Source organism: Gymnoscopelus braueri (genome assembly GCF_963280865.1).
Source record: "Gymnoscopelus braueri genome assembly, chromosome: 3".
NCBI classification, from domain to species: domain Eukaryota; kingdom Metazoa; phylum Chordata; class Actinopteri; order Myctophiformes; family Myctophidae; genus Gymnoscopelus; species Gymnoscopelus braueri.
The window spans coordinates 39,318,959-39,346,487 of record NC_137612.1 but is presented as its reverse complement, the minus strand read 5'-3'; the positions used below and the strand labels follow the sequence as shown (position 1 = coordinate 39,346,487).

General features: G+C 40.9%; 1 protein-coding gene across 1 annotated transcript in view; it reads right to left on the bottom strand.

Moving 5' to 3' along the window:
• Nucleotides 1-2,352: 2,352 nt before the first annotated feature.
• The window catches only part of LOC308083000 (protein kinase C delta type-like), a 39,214-nt gene continuing 14,037 nt past the window's right edge, over nucleotides 2,353-27,529 (bottom strand). The window contains exons 2-17 of the mRNA XM_080425082.1: nucleotides 24,983-25,112; nucleotides 23,811-24,083; nucleotides 20,102-20,270; nucleotides 17,728-17,759; nucleotides 17,468-17,553; nucleotides 16,116-16,245; nucleotides 15,675-15,775; nucleotides 14,935-15,025; nucleotides 14,157-14,269; nucleotides 12,199-12,372; nucleotides 10,010-10,101; nucleotides 9,122-9,184; nucleotides 7,580-7,718; nucleotides 5,765-5,953; nucleotides 5,322-5,450; nucleotides 2,353-5,019 (exon numbers count right to left, since the gene is read on the bottom strand). Of these exons, the coding sequence (XP_080281208.1) occupies nucleotides 4,861-5,019; nucleotides 5,322-5,450; nucleotides 5,765-5,953; nucleotides 7,580-7,718; nucleotides 9,122-9,184; nucleotides 10,010-10,101; nucleotides 12,199-12,372; nucleotides 14,157-14,269; nucleotides 14,935-15,025; nucleotides 15,675-15,775; nucleotides 16,116-16,245; nucleotides 17,468-17,553; nucleotides 17,728-17,759; nucleotides 20,102-20,270; nucleotides 23,811-24,083; nucleotides 24,983-25,091 (2,049 nt within the window). The 5' untranslated portion in view covers nucleotides 25,092-25,112 and the 3' untranslated portion in view covers nucleotides 2,353-4,860. The remainder of the gene's footprint in view (nucleotides 5,020-5,321; nucleotides 5,451-5,764; nucleotides 5,954-7,579; nucleotides 7,719-9,121; nucleotides 9,185-10,009; nucleotides 10,102-12,198; nucleotides 12,373-14,156; nucleotides 14,270-14,934; nucleotides 15,026-15,674; nucleotides 15,776-16,115; nucleotides 16,246-17,467; nucleotides 17,554-17,727; nucleotides 17,760-20,101; nucleotides 20,271-23,810; nucleotides 24,084-24,982; nucleotides 25,113-27,529) is intronic.

Genomic DNA, 27,529 nt, shown 5'->3' with positions numbered 1-27,529 from the left:
TTGAATTTCATTCACCGGCATATTTTAGCCTACACACGTAGAACTAAATTAAATGCGAAACGACAAAAGGCAAAAAATAATGAATGGACCACTACTTCTATTAAATCGGTTTAAAACAATATCCTAATAATAATTTGGACATGCAATGAAATTTCGGTGCTCATAGGTTCATTATGTCGCAAAATAAAAACCTCTGAATCACAAGTCACTGGGGTTTTGGGGGAAATATGCGCTGATATTATAGCCTAATGTGGCAGTGAAATAAGCAGAGTATCTAAACCTATTACAAACGCAATTTGTTCAGTAAAATGCATTTTTTTGGTCTTGTATTGGAAAACGTTTTTATAAACCTAGAAGCCTTTTAATCCGTTCCCTGGAACAGGTTTTGTCGCTTTACTTCGACGATGTAGGCTATACTGCCAGTGTTGCCATGTCCGCTTATTATAAGCGACATTGGGCTTGCTTTTCTGTAAAGTTGCTTGTAAATATTGGTAGTTAGCAGGTTGCGTTTTTTTAGGCTTGTTTCTAAAGTGGAGTTGCTTATTTGGGCTCCTAATGTTGTTTAAACCAGTGGTTCTCACACGTGTTCAAGTCATGGACCCCCAAATTAATATATGTGTCTGCAGAGTGCAGACCCCCAAATGACCACGACCACCCCCATACAAGATTTGTGTTGTTAAAATGTTTTTTAAAAAAAGATTCCTATTCCCCCCCACATTTTCTTCCAAGATTTCTTTCCCTGCATAAGCTTCTTTTTTCCCCTGTAATCTACAAGCTCACAACGCGTCGCGGTGCAACGTGTTGTGAGCTTGTAGATTGGCTATTTTCAAATAGCCAACGTTTAAAGGGCGAAGGACTCGCTTTTTTTGGGCTTTTCATAGACCCGGTTGCTTGTTTCTCTCTCAAAACCTGGAAACACTGTGATGTAGGCTATACTGCTGCTTAGGCTAATCCCCGACTACAGTACACACCAGTCCTTTGCACATTATAACAAAAGAAATAACATCGACATGTTCTTCTTTCGTTTAGAATAATTCATTAAAACGTAGGCTAAAAAGAAGGGCTCTTGCATTATAGTCAGTTGACAGAAGCACACCAACAGTCCCCTTTATTCAAAGTCCTTTATTGTTGAGGTCGAGTCGAGGTGGGGTTTTTTCCCTAAAATATGTTTTAGATTATAAAACTGGTCGACGACGGGGCAGGTTTGGTCGAAACACTACGAATATAGACCAATAGTTTAATAATGAAGCTTTATATGAGGTCTACAACTTTAAAACTGCATTGTGCGGGGGAAAAAATAAGAAAGGGCTATTTTGCATGTAGGCAAAAAGAAACAGCCCTTATGTCTGCTTTCGTTACAACTTAAAAGGGTTTTGTATCAGTCAAGTCAAGGCCGGTGACTCCTTGTCTCAATGTTATGTCTGTCACTTTATGAATGGCAGTGAACACTGACTGATGGGGTGTTTTATTTGGAGTGGACGGAGGACATGATCCGTGCGCACTGCAGGAATGTCGACTCCCTGCTCTCTCTCTCTCTCTCTCTCTCCCTCTCTCGCTCGATCTCCCACACAATAAACGGCGAGGTGCAATTGCAGCACCTGACCCCTAGATGGTAGTAAAGTCCGCCACCTGCCTCACCCGCCCAGAAACTCAGCCCTCTACTCTGAGAATGCATTTACTGTACTAAATACATCATACTTCTTCTTTTTTTTTTGCAAGCACATGACTTTCAATCCGTTACATTTCAAATAGAAATATTGTAGCCTACTTTGCACTTTTGACCCCGCTACATTTTTAGGAAGGGACTATTGGAGTTGGGACCCAAACTTACAAAAATGTATGATGAATTAACAACTTAATATAGTCAATTATCAAATGTCAAATATAGTGTAAATTTGATTTCTGAAAATGTCTACTTATTATTATTAAATGTTTTAGGGGAAATGTTAAAAATGTCTATGTAAGCAATGCATTGATATCGAAAAGAAAATGTACATTGTATTTTGTACTTTTGAATACTTGAGTATTTACTTATACTAGGCTATATCTGTTGGGTGGAAACCTCATGTCCAAAACTGTTACTTTTCAGGATTCAAATTCAAAAATAGCAAAAGTAGCAGATCGACAAGCACGAAACGCGTCACTTTGCGTTTTTTCTAGCTTGTACTGTAGATCTGCTACTTCTGATGCTTTTGTGTGATGCTGTAGTATGATCATGTAGGGCTTTAATTCACTAAAATATGGAGATATCTGCCCGACAGCGACAATATTATGCTTTGTCCACCATTGAATGCAGCACCATGGCTAAATGCACAGCGACTAACATTCTAGTTGTTCTCACATGGACAACAATTTACAGATCAAATGTATTTATTTATGATCACATGTAAAACATGAGTGGAAAAAAAAGTACATCCATTACTCGCAGTTCAGGGCAATATACATTAATTTCCATATACAGCAATATTATGTTCATGTTAAAATACCTACATTCAAGTAACAAATACTTCAAGATCCCTACAGTATATGCATCTATCTATACATTTAAGTACCACTCCCTACACTGTCAAATCCTGAAGAGTTCATTTTACTCTGAAATTGTACAAATGGACCCTTATTAGCTGCAAGCAACAAAGATGCTACAGTATAATGCTATCTGGCATCTGAGTTGCAATACCAACCCTTGACAGCCCATTCATCCAAACAGAAAAGTTATTGAAAACGAGTGCTTCCAAACTCAAACACATAGAAAAATAATCACATGCACAGAATGTATCGACAGAAAGTAGCTCATAACATGTCTAAGGTGGATTGTGATGCAACAAAAACTTGACAAATACAAAGAGGATAACCCAAGCTTTCCGTACATCTGCAATCTTGGTGAGTTTAATGTCTTTGATACAATCAGATAGGACTTTTCTGTTTGGATGAATGGCTGTCAAGGGTTGGTATTGGAACTCTAGATGCCAGATAGCATTATAACATCTAAGTTGCTTGCAGCTAGACCCTTATGGGTCTGTGTAACTCAGAGTTGTACGAATGGGACCACATTGTTTTAGTGCCATTATTTGTTGCACTCTCAAAGTTAAATGAACACAGAGGATTTGACTGTGTACCACGTAAAATTAAATAATATACATACAGTTTATAGGTGTAGTACCACATGCCAACACCACAGCTCCGATAGGGCTGATGTAGTTCCAAATCACTGTAGTGAAAAGAATCAGTGCAATGGTTGTATGTTTGACAACTGGCACCAGTGACCCCCCTGCACCCCCTCCCAAAAGAAGACTACTTGCTCAACTCATTTAAAGTTGCTGTTGGGCAGAAACCTCTTATCTCCAGTTTTTTACTTTTTTCTTTTTTGTAAATTAATGCCCTACTTGATCATACAAGAATCACACAAAAGTATCAAAAGTAGCAGATCCACAAGCTCGAAACACGGCGCAAAGTGACATGAGCTTGTAGATCTGCTACTTTTGAATTTGAATCCTGTAAAGTAACAGTTTTGGACATATGAGATTTCCACCCGACACAGATGATTTAAAGAAATCTATACTAAATATTATCCTTCTTTTTAAAGGATATTTGACTCTGCGGGCTCCATTTACAGCAGTGGTTCTCAAAGTGGGGTATGGGGACCCCCAGGGGGTCCTTGAGGGGATTCCAGGGGATCCCCAGCCAAATAAGTTAATATAAGAGTCAAAATCAGTTTTATTACATTGGTGATTTGAAAATAGCAGATCTACAAGCATGCAACGCGTGGGAGATTGTAGTTTGGCTATTAAAAACAAAAACAAACTTAAAATAATTTGAGAAAAATCTGGAATATTTTTGAAACATTTTAACAAACCTAATCTTGTATGGGGGTCCCTGGCATGAAATATTGTCAGATTGGGGTCCACAGCCAAAATCATATTAATTGAAAAGATGAAAAAGTTAGAGAACCACTGATTTACAGCATCTTATCTTCATCAGTGCAGTCAGAACATCTATTCTCTGCACCACATTCAAAAAACCTCCATTCAGGTGGGATTCTAAATCAACCCACATTTCTGGCAGAAACAATATATGACTGGCTCATATGGTAAAACATATGATATAAAATAAAAGATAAAAAGGGGGGGGGTAAAGGATTTTTTTCCCCCTACACCAAAACTCTTCGTGGGAAACAGCCGACCTAACAAGCTCAAAACGCATCGCTACATGACGCATTGAGAGCTTGTAGATCTGCTATTTTTTGCAGAATGTTCACCTCTGAATAGGGACGCTAGGGTTCAAGCAGTCGAGTATAGATCACGAGCAGTGATACGACGCAGTTAAATGAAACGCAGATGCTTTCACTCAAGTGTCTCTGTTGATTTCCCAGGGCGTTTACACATTTCCCAGTTGGACCAACTTAGATGAGTATTGTTGTTTTAGATGCCAAGTCTTCTGTGTCATCCTTTCTTTTAACCACTTAAAACCCCTTTCTTTTAACCACTTAAACCCCATATGGTTGAGCGGAGTCCGTCAGGGCTCTGTACTAGTGTATTTTCTGTTTTCTGTTATATTGGGGAAAGCCTTCGCTGAAAATAGTAAATCGAGAAGCTCACAACGTGTTGCAACGCAACGCATTGTGAGCTTGTCGATCTGCTTTTTTCTACGAAAGCTTTCCCCACAATACGGATGCAGGGGTTTAACTGGTTAAAAAGGGGATGACGGGAGTCACTATCAGGAAGTGAGCCGTTTCCATTTTCTTTCCACCGTACAGTCGAACCTAAACCAGAGGGCACAGGGAGGAGGAGGCCATTTTTTGGAATGCTGCGGTAGTACGACCATGATCCCATGCAGGGCGGGGTCGGTGTCCATTTTGGCTCTTCATTTTTCCAGCGTGCTTGCCAGTTTGGGGTTGATGAAGGAGAAGCCGGCGAACGCCGCCTGGTCCATGGAGTCAATGAGGTTCTTGTCGGCGTGAGAGAGACGCGGCTTTTCACTCAGGAACTCCCGGTCAAAGTTGCTGCAGTCATTCGGCGCTTTCTGCAATTCAGAGATTCAATTCAGTGATTCAAGTGACACAGTGGAGTTAATCATTGACTTACAAAATGAGTAGAGTAATGATTTTGACATCAAGATCCTCTTTGAAGTTTGAGAGCCACTGGCTTAGTGGCCAAATTGATATAAATTTGGCCGGTATGTTTTGTGCCAGTAAGAGGAGATTTATGTTAAAAAAGTATCAACATTATTCTACATTTTCAAAAAAAAATCAATATTTACAAAAAATCTTCCCCAAGGACCCCACTTTGAGAACCACTGCTCTAAGCAAGAACACAGGCCCATACCACTTTGGGCTTGAAGGGGGGGTCCACCTCCCTCTTCTCCAGGGCGGGCCAGTTGATTGTCTTGAAGAAGGAGTGTGCGCGGATGTTCCCCACCACGCCTAACCTGCGACTGGGGTCTCGCTCAAACAGCTAATGCCAGGACAGAGGGAAGAAAGAAAGAAAACATAGTATATTAAGTAAGTTCAATGAGAACAGATGACAGTGTAGTTCCAGACTATATATAGCATTCGGAGATTGTGGAATAGTAGTCTGGCTACGTGAGACTAATAAGAGAGTAACGCAAGAGAGGAATATGGGGGTGTCTCAAACATTATATTATCGTCACAATACAGAGGTATTTGGTCAGAATTATGCTGATATTTGAATGGGCAGGGTGATATGGGCAAAGTCCATATCACCCTGCTCTACTTGCTTGTTAAGTGTGAGAGAGAGTTGCCCAGTACCTTCTCCATCAGGTCCTTGGACTCCTTGGCGATCCAGCGGGGGTAGTGAGGGACGTCCATCCTGATGGACTCAAACAGCTCGTCCTCATCGTCGCCTTGGAACGGCGACTGGCCAATCAGCATCTCGTATATCAGCACGCCGAAAGACCACCAGTCCACGGAGAAGGTGTACTTCTGTCCCAGCAGGATCTGAGGAGTGTTTATTTTGATTTAGTCATAGTCTTTTGAATACATTTCCATTTAGTGAAGTGTCTGAAATGTTTTAGTTTTAAATCTACAGTTGATTTGGTTGACTAAAAGCTATTTTTGGCGGGCCTTGATGGTATTTAAGAATACCATACCTAGATTAAAACCAACTAAAAACCCACATACCTACCAAAGTCTACTGCAGTCTGTACCTAAACAATAGAATATCTAAAGCATAGTTTAAACAGTATCAATGTTCACATGTTTGAAACATTTTTAACCACTGTTTTAGTTGTGTTTAAAAAAATACACAAGGTGGGGCTTTCCCTTAGAGTGACTGGGAGGCTATTCGATCGTAGGCTTCCATTGATGGAGAGAACATTCTGTCCAAAGGTTCTACTGGATCTCTTCTCAACTAGTCCCTCCCCGACATTTTAGTCAACTTTTTATTTGTTGGAGAAATTGTCAGTTTATTTAGTCATAGTTTTATTGATAAAAAAAATATTGATTCTATTTTATCAACACTCAGTGCCGGTCGGCCCTATACGTGAACAACGCGGCTGCTTAGGGCCCCGGGAGTTGCCAGGGGCCCCCGGAGGCTGCCGTCCAAACTAATACATGCGTTTTCTGTTTGTTTCTGCTGAGTTGAACTGATCGGGCGACAAGCGAGCGTCATCATCGTCACGTTTGTTTTGGGAGCCAGGCTGGAATGTTGTCACTTGCTGTAGGTGTCGGGGAACATTAACTCTCTCAGTGCCAGACCCCGAGTTATCCCGAGTTTTAGGGTTATACCCTCAGTGCCAGAACGAGAAATCCCGAGTTTAAAAAAAAAAAAAAAGTTTTTTTATTTTTGTTGAAAAAAGTGTTCAGAACCCAAGATATCATTATCTGAAGATTTGCAGCTCCATCCACTCTTTGTTTAACCTATAACTGAAAAAGGCTGTATCTCGCTTCCTAAGCACTTTTTTTTTACTTTGAAAAAAAAAAAGAAAAAAGTTGGCATGGTTCGCAATATTATTATTTTTTCATCGGCACTGAGAGAGTTAATTGGCATCGTAAAATCAGCGACCATCGTCCTGTTCATGATGACGATCTCAGCGGAGGTAGGCTACTGTGGTGTCTGAACCAACTCACCAGTGACAGTGGTCGTGTGGTGTAAATGAAGGACTTGCCTTCCTCGACGGAAATATGTGGACAAAATCGACGAGGCTTAGGACCAGATGGACAGGTACGGCCCTCTCAATACTTCCCATTGTTTTCCAAAGCAATGCGTTGCAATGGATGCATATTATCCACAGACTGTACACATACTGTACACCAGTGGTTATTTGTCAATACAAAAATTAAATTAAATTAATGAAAAAAGTAATTGAAAAAACACGACCCCTCGCGTATTAGAAGGACAATATCAGTCACCAGAACCAAGGACAGGTGTTTTCATTGAATCTAACATGATTAAAATGGAGTTACGATGGGTTTGTAAGGGGGCATGTCTGATAAAACGAATATCAAATATCTAAATACTGAATCAAGCAACTTAAAAACTGCCTGGGGTGTTCACAAAAGCCTGAGTAGACGCTAAAACGACCCCAAACACGTTTGAAAGTGAAATATCCCTTTAATTCTAACCTCTGGCGCGATGTAATCTGGAGTGCCACAGAAGGTGGTGGCTTTGTTCTCTCCAAACATGTTCTCTTTGCACATGCCAAAGTCTGCTATCTTGATGTGTCCGTCCTTGTCCAGCATCACGTTGTCCAGCTTCAGATCCCTGAGGGAAGACAACAGAACACACACAGGTCAACCACTTCATTTTGTCGACTAAAACTATGACGAAAAATGTTCGTCGACTGCCTTTTTTCCACTGATGAAAACAAAAAAAAACTATCCTATGATGATTAAAGCTAAGACTAAATATACTGACAATTTTGTCAACAAACAAAAACGAGACAAAAATGTTATGGAGGGACTAGTGGAGAATAGCCGTTCTATAAGCTCACAACTGTGTTGTGAGCTTGTAGATCTGCTATTTTCCGCACGCAGCAAAGTATAAATCAGGCTTTATTTACGATGCCATCGATCTACGCCCTAAATCAACTGTAGATTTAGTTGACTAAAATCTTTAGTCAACTAAAACTAGACTAAGAGCGCTGTCACACCGAAGTTTAATTCTGCCTATGAGGGCGGCTTCTGCTTTTCAATGGGAACAGAGCGTTTTTCTTTTTGCAGAAATCTTCACTAATCACTATGTGTGTTTTTCCTGGATCAAAAGAAAAAGAAAAAAAACGAATCAACGTGAATTAAAATAACAATAATAATAATCTTTTAGAATCGACTGAGAGAGATCACTTTAAGCCGTATTTTATACATTGTCCTACAATGGCATTGCATACAAGTAGCGATAAAAGTCAATATAATTACTATTTATTAAATACATTTTTATTTTTTATAATCCATTAAATCAATTAGTGCGATAACAGTTAAAGGAGAATTCCGGACAAATTAAGTGTTATCTTTGATGTCTCGTTACTCACCTACCGATGTGAAAAGTAGCGTTCTTTTTTTTCATATATTCCCCTGTCGTCATTTTTTAAACACCCTCCGTTGTTATAATGGGAGCGTGAGGGTTAGTGAAATTCGTCTATTATAACCGACGCAAAGTTGTTTTTTTCACTACTAGTATTCATAGTAGAGTCTCATGATAGTCAAACATGCGTTGAAACTATCTGCGAGGCTGCCGTCAATGGCGAACGATTTAACACTGGTTGCTTGTTTCTTCCAGAACCTGGCAACTCGTGTTGCCAGATTCTGGAAACAAGCAACCAGTGTTAAATCGTTCGCCATTAACGGCAGGCTCGCAGGAATTTTCAGCGCATGTTTGACTATCATGAGACTCTACAATGAATCGTAGTAGAGAAAAAAATAACATTGCGTCGGTTATAATAGACGAACTTCACTAACCCTCACGCTCCCATTATAACAACGGAGGGTGTTTAAAAAATGACGACAGGGGAATATATGAAAAAAAATAACGCTACTTTTCACATCGGTAGGTGAGTAACGAGACATCAAAGATAACACTTAATTTGTCCGGAATTCTCCTTTAACGGTTGCGTCCCCAGTGGACTATAGAAAAGTACCTGGCCCAGCAGAGCGAGGTTGTGTGTATCTTACCTGTAGATGATGCCTTTAGAGTGGAGGAACTGCAGTCCCACTATGATCTCAGAACCATAGAACCTGAGAGAGGAGATATTATAGTCATTGGGATATTGCAATCATGCTCGCATTTGCAACGCATTCAAATATAGGTCACGGACACTCCGCTGTGAGAGCTGGTGATTACATGTATTGTTGGTGGGTAGTGAGTGAGTGGTGAGAAGTACCCACTTAAACAAAAATGGTGCTTTATAGCAGTGGTGCTCAAGTGGGGGGGGGGGGCGTTCCAGGGGGTCCCCAGCAAAATGTGTTAAAGGTGTAGTTCAACCCAAAAAAATACTTTTTTTCTATCTATTACACACCCCATGAAGCCATGAATTCATGGAATTTGTTTTGTTTTTGTCACATTCCTAAACAAATAAGTGCCATCTTGTCAACTTAATTGACTTAATTGACTCCGCCGGTCATCAAATTATTGGCTTAGGAATGCGACAAAAACAAAACAATCTCCATGAATGCAAGGCTTCATGGGGTGTTTAATTGATAGAAAATAAGATTTTTTTCCCTTTAATACAGCATCACAATCATTTTAACCCCCTCCTTTACCCATACTTTATATGTTAACCGAGTTAGCCTCAACTCCTACAATTCCAAGTGCTTGTCAAGGTGGGGGGTCCCCAGTTCAAATATGATTATTATTATTTATTTATTTTGGGGGGGGGGTCCAAAGTTCAAATGTGATTGTTTTGGGGGGTCCCCAGTTCAAATGTGATTGTTTTGGGGGTCATGGCCAGAAAAGTTTGAGAGCCACTGCTATATACTGTAGCACCTCAACCACTCCAAAGAAACAGAAGAACCACTATGTTTTTGTGTGTGTGTGCGTGTGTGTGTGCCCAGCGTACTCACGTGGCTCTGTTGAGGTCGAAACGGCCTTTGTCCTGGATGTGAAACATCAGGTCGCCTCCATTCAAGTACTCCATCACAAAGAACAGGTGCTCCTGAACACAGAGCGGGAACATGATTTAACTGTGAGACTCAGAGAGAAGTGAGTGGAGGTGGAGGAGAGGGAAGGGGGGAGGGGGTTTAAAGCCTGACATTTGGCCAAGAGCTGATCATCTTACTGGCAGCTGACACCTCTCCCTGGTGGTCTAGTGGTTAGGATTCGGCGCTCTCACCGCCGCGGCCCGGGTTCGATTCCCGGTCAGGGAACAATCCTTTTTAATCTCGAGCGCTTTTTGGATTTCATTTTCAAGTCCCACCCCCCCAGAAAATAGCCAAACTACACACTCGACGCTACACGTTGTGAGCTTGTAAATTGCCTATTTTCCCAAAACATTAGAAAGGTTTAGAAAAATGTTGCCTGTATTGAGATGCCCAAAAGAGAGGGGCACCAAAGTTACAATGGTTTAATTGTTATTTTAAATGAAAGAAATATGGGTATGACAAAGAGACTCAGGCACACTCTCTATACTTATAATAAAAACATTTATTTGAGAAAATACACTTTGTTTCTCAGGCAAAAAATGCCTGTTGAAGGCAATTACTAGAAGTGCATCTTTGTTAACTGCACCATGCAACTTCAACACCTCTTAACACATTGGGTGCCAGAGGTTTATTAAAATATTATACGTTGAGTGCCTGCATTTCTTCCATCCACTTGCGTTATACGTTTCGTGCTGTGAGAAGCCCAGACGCGGAAGTGCATGTAAACAAAGCGTGCGTGCGAGACGGCGGAGGGTCCCGACTAACGCCTGGAACAATAATATTTCCAACGCGACCCTCCATTGCAGCGTGATCGCCGATCGAAAACGGCTCGTTTCCACCACATTAAAAAGAAATGGAGATATTAAGCTTTTAGTCAAGGAGATAACATTGAAAACGCCGACCGGAAGGATTTTTGACATGGAGCCAGATCCAGCCTCTTCTTCTCAGAAACTCCTTGGGTGATGTCAAAGTTTCGTTTTAGCGCCCCACGTGGCCCACATGTATAAAAATAGAATTGGGTCAAAAACGGTCCGGACCGTTTTCGGCACTTCTCGTTTGGACCCTCAAAAACGGTCCGGACCGTTTTTGGCATTCAATGTGTTAAGAACTTGTGCTACTGTTGTCATTGCCTCCAACACACTGACTGAGATGGCACCCTGTACTTGTATATTTTCCTTTAGAGCCATTATTTGCTTTAGTTCTATAGGTTGAAATGTCTTGATTTCTACTAAATTGACTAAAACTGCACCACATTCATCTGAGGTACACTATATATTTGTGTGCGTGTGTGTGTGTGTGTGTGTGTGCGTGAGTGTTTGAAGGTTCTTCACACACCTATAAAGAGAATTACATAAATGTATTTGATGAATTTCGTTGCTCTGAGAGGAATTAAATTAATGTTTTTATTGCAAGTACAAACAGTGGAGCGAGAGTCTCATGGTGTTTGTCTTGTGCATTTCAGTCCCTCTCCCATGATGCACCAGTCTCTCTCTTTATAGGTGTGCCAAGAATCTAGTTTCTATGAGGTATTTTTATTTTTACCCATTAAAACCAGGAAAGCATCTGTGTGCTTTTAGATTTGAGCTATACAGTATATACATAGCAACAGTTTTTCAAAAAACTTAGGATTTAGAACAGTGGTTTAGAACAGTGGTTCTCAAAAAGTGCAGATATACAAGCTCACAGCGCGTCACTTCTTGATGAATTTGAATAATTTAGATAATTTTTTATCACAAATCTTCTCTTCAGGGGGTCCCTGGCACAAAAAAAAAAGGTTTGAGAACTACTGATTTAGAATCGCCCTCAGGTCTTGGGTTGTAGGTGCGCCAAGAACCTAGTTTCTATGAGGTATTTATTAAGAAAGTGCCACAAAAAAAGTGGAAAGTCTTAGGGTTCCCAAGGAGGCAAAAAGGCAAAAAACAATAAAGGGAGACCACTGTAGAATGCAAAAAATATATATAGTTTTAATGCCTTCAAGCAGCTATTTTTCAACTTTTTGTTTAGGCTTAAAACATACAGACTGCTGCCTCGTCTGTACGTTTCAAGCCAAGTTTGCCTAAAATAAAGTAGAAAAATAGCTGTTTTGAAGGCATTTTAAGAAAGACATTTACTTTAGTCTGGAAGGTGGAGTAGAGGTGTGTGAGGAAAGGGTTGTCCCAGGCCAGTGCCAGGACTCTCTTCTCCACCATGGTGCATTCTACGTCATCATCCATCAAAACAACATCCTTTTTCAGAGCCTTCACCGCGTAGTACTCCCCCTTGCCTTTCAGCTCCGCCAGCAGCACCTACAGTATAGTGACCAAAGAGATGGATGGGCGTAAACAGTCGAGTAAATTAATGCCCTACGTGATCATACTACAGCATCACACAAAAGCATAAAAATTATGCCCACCCCAGCAAATCCAGGCGTAAACCTGTCACCAATCGAAATCTACAAATGAAAAATGTTGCTTTCAAAATGAGTTTTGGTACATTTTCGTTGGACCTGAATGACAACCATCTCTCTACGTTCTGGCTGAATTTATCAACATGTACAGTATGCCAGCTGGCAAGCATTGGCTATGCACAATTTGATATGTCCACATGATATTATTAGTAGTAGGAGGTGAGGTCATATTGAGTATTTCTGTGGTATTAGTCGGGATGTGAGATCATATTGAATATTTGTGTGGTATTAGTCGAGTGTGAAATAATATTGAATGGATGGAAAGGATTAGGCCTGATAGCGTTGCTGTCGGGCAGAAACCTCTTAGCTCCATTGTTTTACTTTTTGTGTGTCACACAAAAGCATCCAAAATATCAGATCTACAAGCTCAAAACACGGCTCGCAACGCGGCGTGAAATGTTTTGAGCTTGTATATCGCTATTATTGAATTTGAATCCTGAAAAGTAAAGGTTTTGGACAAATGAAGTTGTTGAGGTTGTTACTTAGACATCACCTATAGGCTAAAGGCAGAAATGCATACTTACTGTATATACAATTCAAATAAACTGATTCTAATAATACCATCATTACTGTTGACATATAAGTCAGACTAAACTATATTCCATTAACGGACCTCCATAATTAAATCTTTTTTTCCCCTACCCTTGCAGTACTTACAGCTTTGTGTAATCACATGTTTTCTTGTGTTGCGTGTGGTTTTCTTCTCTTTTTTTAATACGCGTTTCCTCTAACAGCAAATGTTTTAGAGAGAAGTATTGAAACGACAGCCACCAGAAGGATTGTGTGGCAGTGGCAACACTATAAATAACTGTAGACTGTAGACAGATGCCAAGTTCATTTGTAGACCTGGCATCCTATTGTGTGTATAGTTTCAATATACAGATTATAGACTTTTTGATATTATACCGTTTAGACTGATTATAGGTTCTTGGTTTACCTATGATCCTAGAGTACTATTGCTATGCATTTCATGTATTACCTCGTGTTTACCCTGCTTACTGTAAATCGCTCTGGATTAAGAGCATCTGCTAAATGCCTAAATTGTTAATTGTAACTTAAATCACAACAATATTAATCTCACTATGTCACAATTTAGCGTAGTAGCCTGAGATCCTCGGGCAAAGCACTGCTGGTCATTCCAAAGAACAGGTTAGAAACAAAAAGGAGACTGAGCTTTGTGATTACACTTTGGAAACACCGTCAGGCTCACTGAGCCTTGTTTTAAATCCCTTCTTAAAACACATTTTAGTGAATTTACAAGTTGCTTTTAATGCTGTATCCATTAAATTTTATTTACCCTGTTTCTTCTATAAATCTATGCTGTTGTGTTTGCATAAAATTAACCCGTTTTTGAAAAGTGATTCACAAATAAAGTATATTATGATTATTATTGATGGCAAAATATGTATTTTCTTTTCAGCATTTGTATCGTCATCACAGATAACATTGTGTAGTATTTAGGTAATCGTCTCAGTCGGGTGGAAACCTCATATGTCCAAAACTGTGACTTTTCAGGATTCAAATTCAAGTAGGGCGTTATTTTACGTGTTACGAAAAAACACAAGTTCAAATATGGAGATAAAGGTTTTCTGTTTCCTGAACGAGGACCGTGGTGGTGCTTGCCTTGCCAAAGCTGCCTTTGCCCAGAACCTTATGGAACACCAGGTGGTTGATGGTGAGGCGTGTCTTCTGAGACAGGGCTGGGCCTGTACCGTCAACCGCCTTGTCATTCCCACCTACAAGAAAAAACACACACACATGTTTGTACTATACTTGTGAGGACATCAACATTTTAAGCATTTAACAATTTGTTTATGCCATTGTTTTACCATAAGCCTATAGCCGAAAAATAGCTGATCTACAAGCCCACACCTTGTCGTGCTGCGACGCGTTGTGGGCTTGTAGATTAGCTATTTTTCAGTGCACGACACCAGGGCACAACTAAGTGTAAATCAGGCATAACTCCAATCTCTAACCCCTAAATGTCTAATGCTAACCTGAATCTTTTTCTAAACGTAGCCCTAAAAATCTTTTGTGAGCATAAAACAACAATTTCCTTGTGAGGACCATTTTTCTGGTCCTCACAACGTCTGTATCTCTATTCTACTAAACCTGTGGGGACATCTGGTCCCCACAAGTATAGACACACACACACACACACACACACACACACACACACACACACACACACACACACACACACACACACACACACACACACACACACACACACACACACACACACACACACACACACACACACACACACACACACACACACACACACACACACACACACACACACACACAATGCAAGAACGCATGCAAATTCATACGATGATTTGTGAATGTCAAATGTAACACAAGTGTATTTCAGTGTTCTGCAATGACAGCGTCTCACCACTAGAGTCCCCTGCACTCTTAAAATCCTCGTAGATCCCTACGTCTGTGTCTGTCGTTGCATTGGAGCTGTCAGGTTTCTTCATGGATTTCTGGGGAGGTTTAAGAGTTGTATTACATTTCGGTGTCATTTATTCATATACCCCACTCAATGTTTTGAACACTGAGTCGGGTAGAGAATATATCACATATAATAATTTCCTCTAACAACTGTAGAGCAAGGGTTCACAATCCTTTCAGGCAGTGACCCCCCAAAATAATCATATTTGAACTGGGGACCCGGGACCCCTCACCCTGACAAGAACTTGGAATTGTAGGAGTTGAAGCATTACATTTAGTTTGGATCGGTTCCACATATAAAATGTGAAAATAGCCGATCTATTTTCCGAAATGTTTGCCTCTTTCTTAGGAAATATTTGACCAATGACATTTGGCCAATGTTTGACCATTTATAATAATATCGTTTGTTAGTTACTTTTGATGTAGTAATGGTCTTATTATTAGTTTATTTTTTTCATTTCAGAGGTATTAAAAAGATCTTAAAAGTCCTTAAATTGTCCCTTCAGAAATGTGCGGATATATACACTTATACTGTATGTTGGTTTGTTTACTGTTGAGTGAGAAAACAATGTTGCACATTAAGGTTATCATCTGGGGACCCCCCAAAAAATATTTTGGGGACCCAGTTTTGGAACCATTGCTATAGAGAATGATATATCCCGTTGTGTTCCCGGAACGTACCAGGCTGACTTGAGAGAGAGCCTCGGCCAGTAGTTTTTGGTTGATGCCGCACAGGTTGGCCACTTTCTTTTGACAGTCCTTATGGACATTCATGCCACAGTCTGAGGACAGGAAGTGAAAGACAGGTCAGACAAGAGGAACAACAGTAATTGGTGGTACCATGATCTGGTACACCCCAAATTTAGAACAAACATGGGAAGGTTCTCATTCTACTGCTCTGCCACCGATGTGTAACACTGGTTTCTTTCAAAATTGGCCTGAAAAAATCTATCAGGAGACCAAAAGGGAGGTAAATGTAAATTTTAAATTTGTAAATTTCCCATCTCTTTTGTACATAAAGTGTTACATTTTTTATCTGCTATGTTGAATACATAGGACCACAATGGAAACAATCTGACAGAGACGATGAAAACCAGAGAACTATGGATGGTGCGGACTCGCCTTCACATTTCAGGCCCTGCTTGACCAGGCCCCACAGCAGACTCCCACAGTGATCACAGAAGGTGGGACTCTTGTAGTTGTAGGTTTTTAAGCGGTGTGGCATGTCAATCTTAAAGCGCTCCTTCTGGAACTGTAAAAACACACAACTCAAGTCAGCTTTACAGTATGCCAAATCAGAGCATTACCCAAAGATACAAGCGGCACACACACACATGTTTGTATTACTATACTTGTGAGGACATGAAAAAATGTAGGATGCCATTGAAAATTACTGAAAAATGTGTACGACACTGACGCGAAGCGCAGTATAAATCAGGAATAACTCTAACCGTAACTCCTAAACCTAATTGCTAAATCTTGAATCCTAACCCCGACCTGAAACTTTTCCTAATTGTAAACCTAACTGTAAAAATCTTTTTTAACCATGAATGAAACATTTCTCTTGTGAGGACCAGAGAAATGGTCCTCACAACATCTATTTCTCAAATTCTACTATACTTGGGGGGACGTTTGGTCCTCACAAGTACACACACACACACACACACACACACACACACACACACACACACACACACACACACACACACACACACACACACACACACACACACACACACACACACACACACACACACACACACACACACACACACACACACACACACACACACACACACACACACACACACACACACACACACACACACACACACACACACACACACACACACACACCTAAAATCAGCCATTCTTATACTTCAATAATAGCTCTGTCAATATTTGTTGCTTCTGTTCTGAGTGTTAAAGTAACAGCATGATTGTATACGACTGGTGATTTCTTAACTACACAGGTTTTTATTGATCTCCCTCAGTCTGACAGAGGCTATTATTAACACTGCCTGTAAACTAGAGCCTGGATCTGTTTCGGTGAATAAAACCTCAACTGGAATGTTGCCATTCTATTTCCATGGCAATAAGCGGTGAATCAATAGAAGATCACTGATCGTTTCACTATTTTATTTGACAGTTCTTTTGAGAACTGAAACCAATGTATATGATCTTGCTACTAACTCCCTCAAACAAGCCAAAGAGACAGGAAGCAAGGATCCTCGCAAATACTTTAACTAATTAACCCATTAAGACCCGAGGCCGATTAAAAAAAATCTTCTAAATCCTAACAGTTTTCTAAAAAAATTATGTTGCATATATATATATATTTTTTTTTTAAATGACACAGATGCTTTCCCGCATTTAATGGGTTAAGCATAAATGTGAATAAGATCAGTGCTCTGTGCCTAAGTTAGAAAAAAGGTTGATCAATTATGAAATGTAGTTGGGGTGCAAACGCTCACCATGGTGTCTCGACTGTTGGCCGCCGTCCCGGTGCACCTGCCGATGATTTTGTCGATACATTTCTTATGAATAGCCGCATTGCATTCTGGGTGAAAGGGAACGGTTGCGTTTAGTTCATTGAGATGGAAGGAGATGGATGGGTTTAGACTCCGATGATTGAATCAAAACATCAAATGCATGCAGTACTATACCAATACACATGTTGATGTCATGTACAGAAAGGTTGAAAAGTGCCCCCAAGAAAGAAAGAAAGACTCACGTCTGCACTTGTAGCCTTGCTTGTTGAGCCCCCTGTTTGACAGAGAGGGACAGAATAAATTGGCTGCAATACATGAAAAATGTCAAAACATTTTAAAATACTGCAAACTTAGAGCCGAAAAAAGCAGATCTACAAGCTCACAACGTGTCAGCTTGTAGATCGGCAATTTTTCGGTGCATGACACTGACACGCAACTATGTATAAATCATGTTTACTCTAATTCCAACCCTTAAAGGAGTAGTTCACCCAAAAAATGACTTATTTTCTATCAATTGCACACCCCATGGATTTATTCTTGTTTTTGTGGCATTCCTAAGCCAATAATTTGATTCCCGTCTCCTACTGGCTAATGTATCCGGTAGGAGACACAAAGTAGATTATTTGTGTCTCCTACCGGATACACACCCGGTCATCAAATTATTGGCTTAGGAATGCCACAAAAACAAAAATAAATCCATGAATTCAAGGCTTCATGGGGTGTGCAATTGATAGAAAATAAGTCATTTTTTGGGTGAACTCCTGCTTTAAACCTGAGCTTTAAATGTCTAATCCTAATCCCAACATAAATCTTTGTGTAATCATAAACCTCTAAACATCTTTTTTTAACCATAAAACAATACTTTTTTTTGTGAGGACCAGGGCAATGGCCCTCACCACATCTATTTCTCATATTCTATTATACTTGTGGAGACATTTGGTCCTCACAAATATAGTAATACAAACACACACAATAGTAAAGTGACATGACTGTGAGCGATTCCAGGCTGGGTTGGGCGGTGGGGGTGACAGAGGAGAGGAGAGGAGAGGAGTTGTCTGAGCGTAGAGGTAGTGGTGTTGTTGACGTTGTTGGAACATGACAAGGCTGCCCTGTGGGGCTTCACTCCTGCAGTACCAGTCCTGCTGCTCTTATTGTTACCGACCCCATTGGACAGCTCCATTTAAGGAAACTGGAGCTGCTCAATTCTGTGTGGGACCCTCTGGGAGCGAGACTCTCTTATTGGACAACTGATGTGTGTTTGTCTCGTTCAGTACTCAGACAGTCATTGTTTGTGACAATGCAAATCGTTGCTGTCGGGCAGAAACCTCTTATTTCCATATTCAAACTTTTTGTGGGGTTTTTTTTTTATGAAATAAATGAATGCCATACTTGCTTGTCAATTTTTTTTGGAGATATGAGGTTTCCACCCGACAGAGACGAAATAGGGGGGGGGGGGGTCAAAGCTGTGCTCAGCGAGTGGCATCCTAATGGAAATTGTCATACTGAATTATTACTATAATTCACACGATATTCTGATAAATATCACACTTTACAAACCGCTGTTTTTAGCACTAAAGCATGCTAATCAAGACAAAAGCAGTGATCTGACACAAACAGTAACAGACGAGTGCTGTCTTCATCATGCCCATTATGGGCTCTGTGCATGACTGTATCGTTCCCTTTTTTCCCCAGAAGGGGGCGTTCCTGTTTCCTCATCTTGGGTCAGTTTGTTCTATATAGCTTCATTTGACTGACTCAGCAGCAGATTTGAAATGGAAAACACAAAAAGACACCTGCAACCTTCCTATGTGTTTTCTGGTGCAAATGGACATGGAATAAATGTTGTGCTTGGTCGTCCAGGATTTAAAGAAAAAATTAAATCTCATGAAAGATTTTTTTGTTGTTAATCTAATATGTGATTTGTGAAACAGCGTGTGAAAGGAGCCTACCACACACTAGCGCTGTGTTTCATAAACAATTAGCACAATGTGTATAGAATTATGATGTTTTGGTAGCCATGAAGTACACCAGTTGGAAGAAATTGCAGATTATTATAATCTTTTTCTAAAAATGTTATCCCACGATTTTGTAACCCATTTTTCACCCAGTGCCAATTGTCTAAGTAATCCTGGGCGCTACACTCCCTCTGCCAGCCTAGGGAGAGCCTAGAGCCAAGCTCATGCCTCCTTCAATGCATGAGATTGCTGGCCGCTTCTTATCACCTGACAGGGGGGAGGTTGCCTGGTTAGACGTAGCGCGTGAAAGGAACACATTATTCCAACCAGTTCCTTTCCTCTCTGACCAGGGGGAGGCAGTAAGAAATTGCAGATTTAACCTTTGCTCTTATATCTGAGATAATTAGGATTTTCGGGAAGATTGAACATGCATTCTTTTGCTGGTTTGACCACTTCAAATACACAAAATATAATTGTATCTGAAAATAACAAATAAGCAAAAATAGGCCATCTAGAAGCTTGCAACGTGTTGTAAGCTTGTAGATAGCCTATTTTCGGTGCATGACATGCTTCCATAGAAGACATGCCCCACACTTCTATAGAATCCAAATGACTGAGATCAGTCGTGGCGACTAAGAACTTTAATCCACGGGTCTCTCACCAGAGGAACTCTCTGCAGACGGAGCAGAAGGTGGGCTGGCCGAAGAAGATGGCAGAGAACTCGTGGTTCTTGATGACGTGGACCTTAGGCTGCTTGAACGCTCCTCTCCTCCTGTTGAGGGTCATGACCCCGTCCTCCTGTGGCATCTTCACTGACGCCTTGCACGTCGCTGAGAAGAACCCAACAGAAACACAGAGAAATTATCAGTCAGGGATCCAGTCACCCAGAGTTTTAGAGAACCTGACGTGGCATGCAATACATTTTTATTTTATTATTGTGTTTTTTTCTATTAATTTGGTCATGAAGGTCCACTGAATGAGAGGCCTGCTCTGCCGGAAACATCACAAAAACAAACTTATGGCAATTTTTGAATAATGAAGCCTTTATTTTTTGACCGTGTGATGTGAATCTTTTTTTTTTCCTTTCTTAAAGTCCTCAGTTGGCTGTATAGGCTGTCAATAAATGCTTCCCAGATACACAGAACACGTGTGAACAACACCAAGTTAAGAAATACACTCACAAAACCTTTCCAAATGATTTATAGTCATTTTTGTATAAAAAATACACCAGTTTTGTTTAGCATTTTCCCATTATTTTACTTTACTTCAACAGTAATCAACTTTGACATGGGTTATGACATCAGCCAATGTGTCATTCCATTGAGCTATCTTTAAAGTCATTCCACACAAAGAATTATTAAAGGAATTAAAATCAAAGGATCTGTGCTGACCAGGGGTTGCATTGTTCATGGGACAGCCTTGCAGGAACCTATTTGACAAGGAGCACGCGCAGGCACACGCATAGATTTAAAACAACTTAAAATTCACACCTCAACAAAGTTTACAAAGGCTCCCGACTCACACCAGGTGGATTAACATAGGAATGAGCTGCATATCAATTGTCCATTGTGTGACCTGTAGTGTAGCTGTTAAGCGACGTGCGTGTCACGTCATTAGAATAAGAGTGCAACCACGTTCCAATTCAGCATTGCAACACTGGTGCTGACTATATTACCCTTATGCTTATTGTTTTATTGTTAATTAAATGGATCCCCATTAACTGATGCCTAGGCGACCACTAATCTTCCTGGGGTCCAAAAAAAAAAAGACTTGCAACATGCAATGAAAAAAAAATATTAAAAAAAATACACAAATAAAATATTTCACATCATATAATACAAAGTAGTACAAAACATTGTCTTAGCAACAAACACGCTCAGCAGAGTTCCAGGCTCTGAATCTGAGTTTCCCCCAAAGCAACTTTGCAAAAACAAGAAAACTAGCATGACGTACAGTACGTACAGACGTGAATACTGAACATAGCTTCATTTGACTGGCTCAGCAGCAGATTTGAAATGGAAAACACAAAAAGACACCTGCAACCTTCCTATGTGTTTTCTGGTTCAAAAGGACATGGAATAAATGAGCTCGGTCTCCAGGGATTAAAGCAAAAATAAAATCTCATGAACGAAAACAAAATGTGTTAATCTAATATATTGTGAAACAGCGTGTGAAAGGAGCCTACCACACACAGGGCTGTGTTTCATAAACAATTAGCACAATGTGTATAGAATTATGATGTTTTGGTAGCCATACAGTACAGTTGGAAGAAATTGCTGCCTGCAACGCATTGAGAGCTTGTAGATAGGCTTCCATAGAAGACATGCTGGCTTCTATGGAATCCAAATGAGCTTGTAGATAGGCTTGTAGATAGGCTTGTAGATAGGCTTGTAGATGGGCTTCCATAGAAGACATGCTGGCTTCTATGGAATCCAAATGACTGAAATCAGACTTTAATCCATGCAGGGAGCGGCAACATCAGTCATTTGGGAAGGTGGGGGGCATTCAATAAAAATAAAAGAAATGCTGTGTCTGGGGACCATTTATGAAGAGACGGAGGTCAGAGTTTGTGCTGTTCTAAAATGAAGCGTAAACACTGAAAAAAAGGCCTTCTGGGATATGTGGCTCTGGCTGACGCAAGTCAAGAGGAGGGGGTCGCAGGGTCAGCCAGAGATGATGGGGGGGTAGAGGCGTGAGAGAGGTAAACCGGACACAAAACAACTGAGATGAGATGCTGGCAGGAAAGTAAGTGCACAAGATGAGGGGGTTTATGTGAAGAAGACATGAAGGCCGTTGGAAAAAGATGGGAAGCCTTTAAAAAGATGCAAGTGACAGGCGGGGGTGTGTGTGTGTGTGGGGGGGGGGGGGGGGCTAGGGTCAGGGAGGAGTGGGATGAGGGAGATAAGTCGTTTATTTCCTCCCTCTGGTATCCTTCTGACAGCTGCCTCATGTTTCCACATCGTTCCAGTGATACATGCCAGGACAGTAAGAGAGATGGAGAGAGACAGAGAGAGAGAGAAAACGAGAGAACATTTGAAAGAAAGGAAAGAAAGTAAGAAAGACAGACAGAAGGCTAGGCTAAATAGCGTTGCTGTCGGGCAGAAACCTCTCATCTCCATTTTAAGTTTTTGTGTTTTTGCGTAAACTTGAACCCTAGCTACTTGCCCTACTTGAACATACTACAGCGTCACACAAAAGCATCAAAAGTAGCAGATCTGCAAGCTCAAAACGCGGCGCGAAGCAACACGTTTTGAGCTTGTCGATCTGCTACTTTTGCCATTCTTGAATTTGAATCCTGAAAAGTCACAGTTTTGGACATATGAGGTTTCCACCCGACAGAGACGTTATATTGGGGCCTGTGCTGCTTTTCAGGAAAACCTATGGAGGACGGATCTTAAATGGACACTGAAGCCCACAGTTCCTCCTCCAACATAGTAGCCTGGCCTCCTTTGACCCGACATTGAGGCTGGGGTTCACCCACACCCACACACATACACTCCCCCCTTAAAGACAGCAGACCGTGACGCTCAAGCTCTACCACTCCCATTCCCTCTCTTTAGCTCTTTGGCAGTGGCTGTTATAAGAGCGGGCCGGCTTCCATCATGTCTGGAGTAGTGAGGTCTGGGCAGCACAACAACACAGTTGCTATGCCAGGCTGTCGGCCAAAAGCTGCCGTTACTTCCGTTCCGTCTCCGAAATATAAACATATTTTAGTCGTGTCCATAGAGCGATGAGAGATAGCTTTCCTGCGAACTGCTAGAATGTGTTCACATTCATCAGCATGGGGCCTGGACCGTGTTCATTTGGCCTTAAGAGGAAGACTCACCACCACTAGAGGGTACTGCTCACCAACAGCGGTAGTTAAGACATGCAAGAGAGTAAGAGTGAAGTGAGTACATTTACAGGAACAGATCTGAGAGTAGGGGAAGGGATTCTTCCCCTGTGAACTTTGGCCAATAGACAACGTGTCCATTAGACTTGCAGACCTCCCTGGTGGTCTAGTGGTTAGGATTCGGCGCTCTCACCGCCGCGGCCCGGGTTCGATTCCCGGTCAGGGAACATGTTTTGTTGTTTTCTGTTGACTGCACGTATAAATTATGCAAGTAAAATAAAATGTGTTCAAACTAATTTAACACCACATACTGTACAAGCACTACGAATGCCTTTGTAGAAGGCGTGTTGGCAGCTCTGTTTTGATAGAACTAGATTTTCAGTCTGCTACGCGGCCTTCAAATCCAGTCCTATATTGCACTGATCAGAGCAATGGTCACTGAGTTATGGCCATTTGAAGTGTTAAACACTGCTGTAACACTGCTGTAACGCCCTACATGTGTGCAATTTAGTTTTTTTTTATTATTCTTAAGTCTTACCTGCTTCGGAATCTTCTACGAAGAACTGCACGGCCATCTGGACCTTGCCGGACGGCTGCAGGTCCACCCAGAACTCGGCGCGTCCGTTGCTCTTGGCCTTCTTGCAGCGCTCGGCCAGCACCGACACGCCCACCGTGGCCTCGGCCAGGGGCTCCTCGGCGGTCTGCATGAGGACCACCTGCAGCACCCGGCCCTCGTGGATGTGGGCGTCGAAGGTGGACTTCCACGCCGGGTACATGGTGGGCTTCCTCTGCACCAGGGTCTTACCTCGCTCTGGTGGCGGCCGGAAAGAGAGGAAGAGTGACCAGGCAGCAAGTATCCATTTTTTTAAATGAGGCCAATAAGGAAGAGCCGTTTACCCTGCAGTTCTCATTAATGGCCGGGCAGGTGTCGCTATTTCCCCTTCTGCTGGATGCAGAAAAACTAACACTCCATTCAAGTGAATGAGGTTTTGGCTGTACTTTACACTTGATTTTACTACCTTAGTAAACATTTTCATAGATACTTTATGTTTTCAATCACTATTTAAGTCTTTTTTTAAATCATCATAATATGCGTTTAATAAATTATGGTCCCATGAATTAAAAAATGCATGACAAAATAGCACTGGGGCTTCTACTGGAACATTTGGTATAATCTCAGAGTTACAGATGGTTGCCGTCAAGCAGAAACCTTATATTTCCATGTTTCAGTTTTTATGTTTTTTTGTGTCCCACAAAAGTAGCAAAAAATAGCCCATCTACTAAGTTCACAACATGTCGTGATGCGGCGTGTTGTGAGCTTGTAGATGTGCTATTTTTGAAAGTGAAAGTGTTTAAGTCTGTCTGTGGGATGTAAAAATATATAACCAATGAAAAGTATTAACAAGAGCTTGTGTTGTGACTAAATAATAACTACATTTCATTCACCGTTCTTTATTCCATTTCCTGAAAAGTAACTGTTTTGGACAAATTAATTCTTGAGTTGTTTTTAAAATTAAAATGGCAGACAGAAAAAGTGATCATATATATATATATATATATATATATATATATATATATATATATATATATATATATATATATATATATATATATATATATATATATATGTGTATGTGTGTATGTGTGTATGTGTGTATGTGTGTGTGTGTGTGTGTGTGTGTGTGTATGCAGTCCAGTCCCATCATGTACCTGTGGTGACAGATTCCTTCATCTTGATGGCACAGATGGGAGGGGTAGGAGAAGGGGCCAGTGCCCCCATATCGTAGGCATTGAAGGCTATACGCAGAAAGGGCGCCATGGTGACCCTTCACCCAGCCTCCTGAAAAACACACACAGATAGGTGGACTGTCAGAAGATCAGTACCGGCTTGGCTAGGGATCCTTTAGGATTTTAGCGATTCCTATATATATTTCACTGGTTCTCAAAGTGGGGTGCAGGGACCCTCTGGGTTACTTGAGACTAAGTTGAGAGGGAATGGACCCTTAAAAGGTCTGTAACTCTGAGAATGTACAAATGGAACCAAATGGACCCGTCATAAACCGGTTCCAAATGTGATGGAGCCGCCATCACATAGGATCCCAACCCTATTCCCGGCCCACAGCTACAGTACAGACATCTTTGCCCTAAAAATGACACGATCCAGACCAATGTTCCAGAAAGAAAATACCTGCGTGAACGTTTAGGTCGGGTTAGTGTGTTCATGTTAAACATGTTAATGTTTAGGTTATGTTAATGTGTTCAGTTACGTTAACCACTTTCAACCTGGCATCCCAACTATGGGCATGTCATTAAAAAGGTTCAAACAGGATGTGCCACATTGTGCGCACACAGATCTGCTATTTTGAAAAAGATTTTCAAGTATAACTGGTTTACATTTTAAGTGGTTAATGTGATATATGAGATGAGATAAGAGCTTTATTGATTCAGGCGCCAAAGACAGTAGAGCAGTTGTAGGTAGGTAAGATAGATAGATAGATAGATATTTGAATTTGAATCCTGAAAAGTAACTGTTTTGGTTTTTGGACATAATGAGGTTTCGACCCGACGGAGGTGAAGTGTGAAGTGTCTGAGAAGAAATGGGAAGTGGATTTATCATGAACTTGAAACTTTGTTTCACTGAACTTTTATGGCCAAATTAGCTATAAAATGGGCCTCAGCCCACAGAAAATCTATGTAAACCTAAACATTCTACCTATAAGGAGCACAGCAGTACAAACACTTGATATTGGCTATGGGCACCCATTTCGGATGCTGTCAATGCACTGAATGGGACATTATCACGTTTAATCAGACTATTGATTGGTCTAAGTAGGTGAGATACTGACCGTCGGGGCTCAGTAGGTGTTTTGTATAAAGTATAGTTTTGGACCGCGATGGAGGTGCGCCGTCTCAAGCGAACTTGAGCCACGAGAGCCACCCCCTCTATATTGTATAAAATTGTGTTTCAGTCAGATTAAACTTTTTTGTGTAACTTGGTCGGCTCTTTTTTTCCCTCTACACCAAACCTCTTTGCCAAAAATAGACGATCTACAAGCTCACAACGCCTCTCAGCGCGACGCGCTGTGAGCTCGTAGATCAGCTATTTTTGGCTAAAGTTCTCCTCAGTAAAGGGATGCTAGGGTTCAAGTGGTTAATGTAAAAAACAAAATCATATCACACAAAGATTTGGGGGCCCCCCTGTAGTAACTCTGAGGACCCCCTAGGGGTCCCGGACCCCCTGAAGACCCCCGATTTATGGTACAGTAAATAACTTGTATCAAAGCTGTGATTCAGTGCCACTGCCCATTTACGGGGCTATAGTGCCCTTTAGGCTATTATTGTGTTGCAAGCAGTGTCTTAACTTATAATTGAATGTCTCCAGAGGAAGCCTACTGTATCAAGCTTCAGGGAACCGTACAAACAAACATTAATCCACAAGCATTTTATTATACCATTAACTGTTGCGTCACACAGGCTAGCGTGCCCAAGAGGGCGAATGATTAGCCTACATCCTAATTCCCCAAGCAGCAGCGAAATCCCACAGAATTCCTTCAAGAATTTCCACACAGTACTTTTTGTGACTTAACTAGCTAGCTCTCTTGTAGCTTGCTTTCTAAACATAATCTTCTTGACCTGTTTCAGCAACCAGATCAATGCCAACAAATGAAGTCTCAGTTTGACTACAGAACTAACTGTAGCTTGATACAAAAAAACTGTTTGATGAAAAAAAAAAGGCAATGCAACAGTGTACAGTATATCCACTTTTACACATACAGAGTTCAATTAACGTTCAGGAGTTTACTGTGTGAGCAGGGAACACACGTAACTTTTGGCTTACCACTACTAGCCAGGCAGATTCATTATTTTATGGGCCAAAAAAACGATAAATAGCTTTTTAGTATATTGCCATATGTATTATTACTATTATACTCTCATGTGCAATTGTCAATGACTATCATAACGTCTCTGTCGGGTGGAAACCTCATGTCCAAAACTGTTACTTTTCAGGATTGAAATTCAAAAATAGCTAAAATAGCTAAAGTAGCAGATCTACAAGCTTGTAGATCTGCTACTTTTGATGCTTTTGTGTGACGCTGTAGTATGATCAAGTAGGGCGTTAATTTACTAAAAAACTATGGCTATAAGAGGTTTTCTGCCCGACAGGGATGATGAACAACAGACATTAAGGAACATTAACATAAATGTGAGTGGACTGAAGGCAGACCAGCAAACTCATGAGGGCTGAAAAAGGTGGCA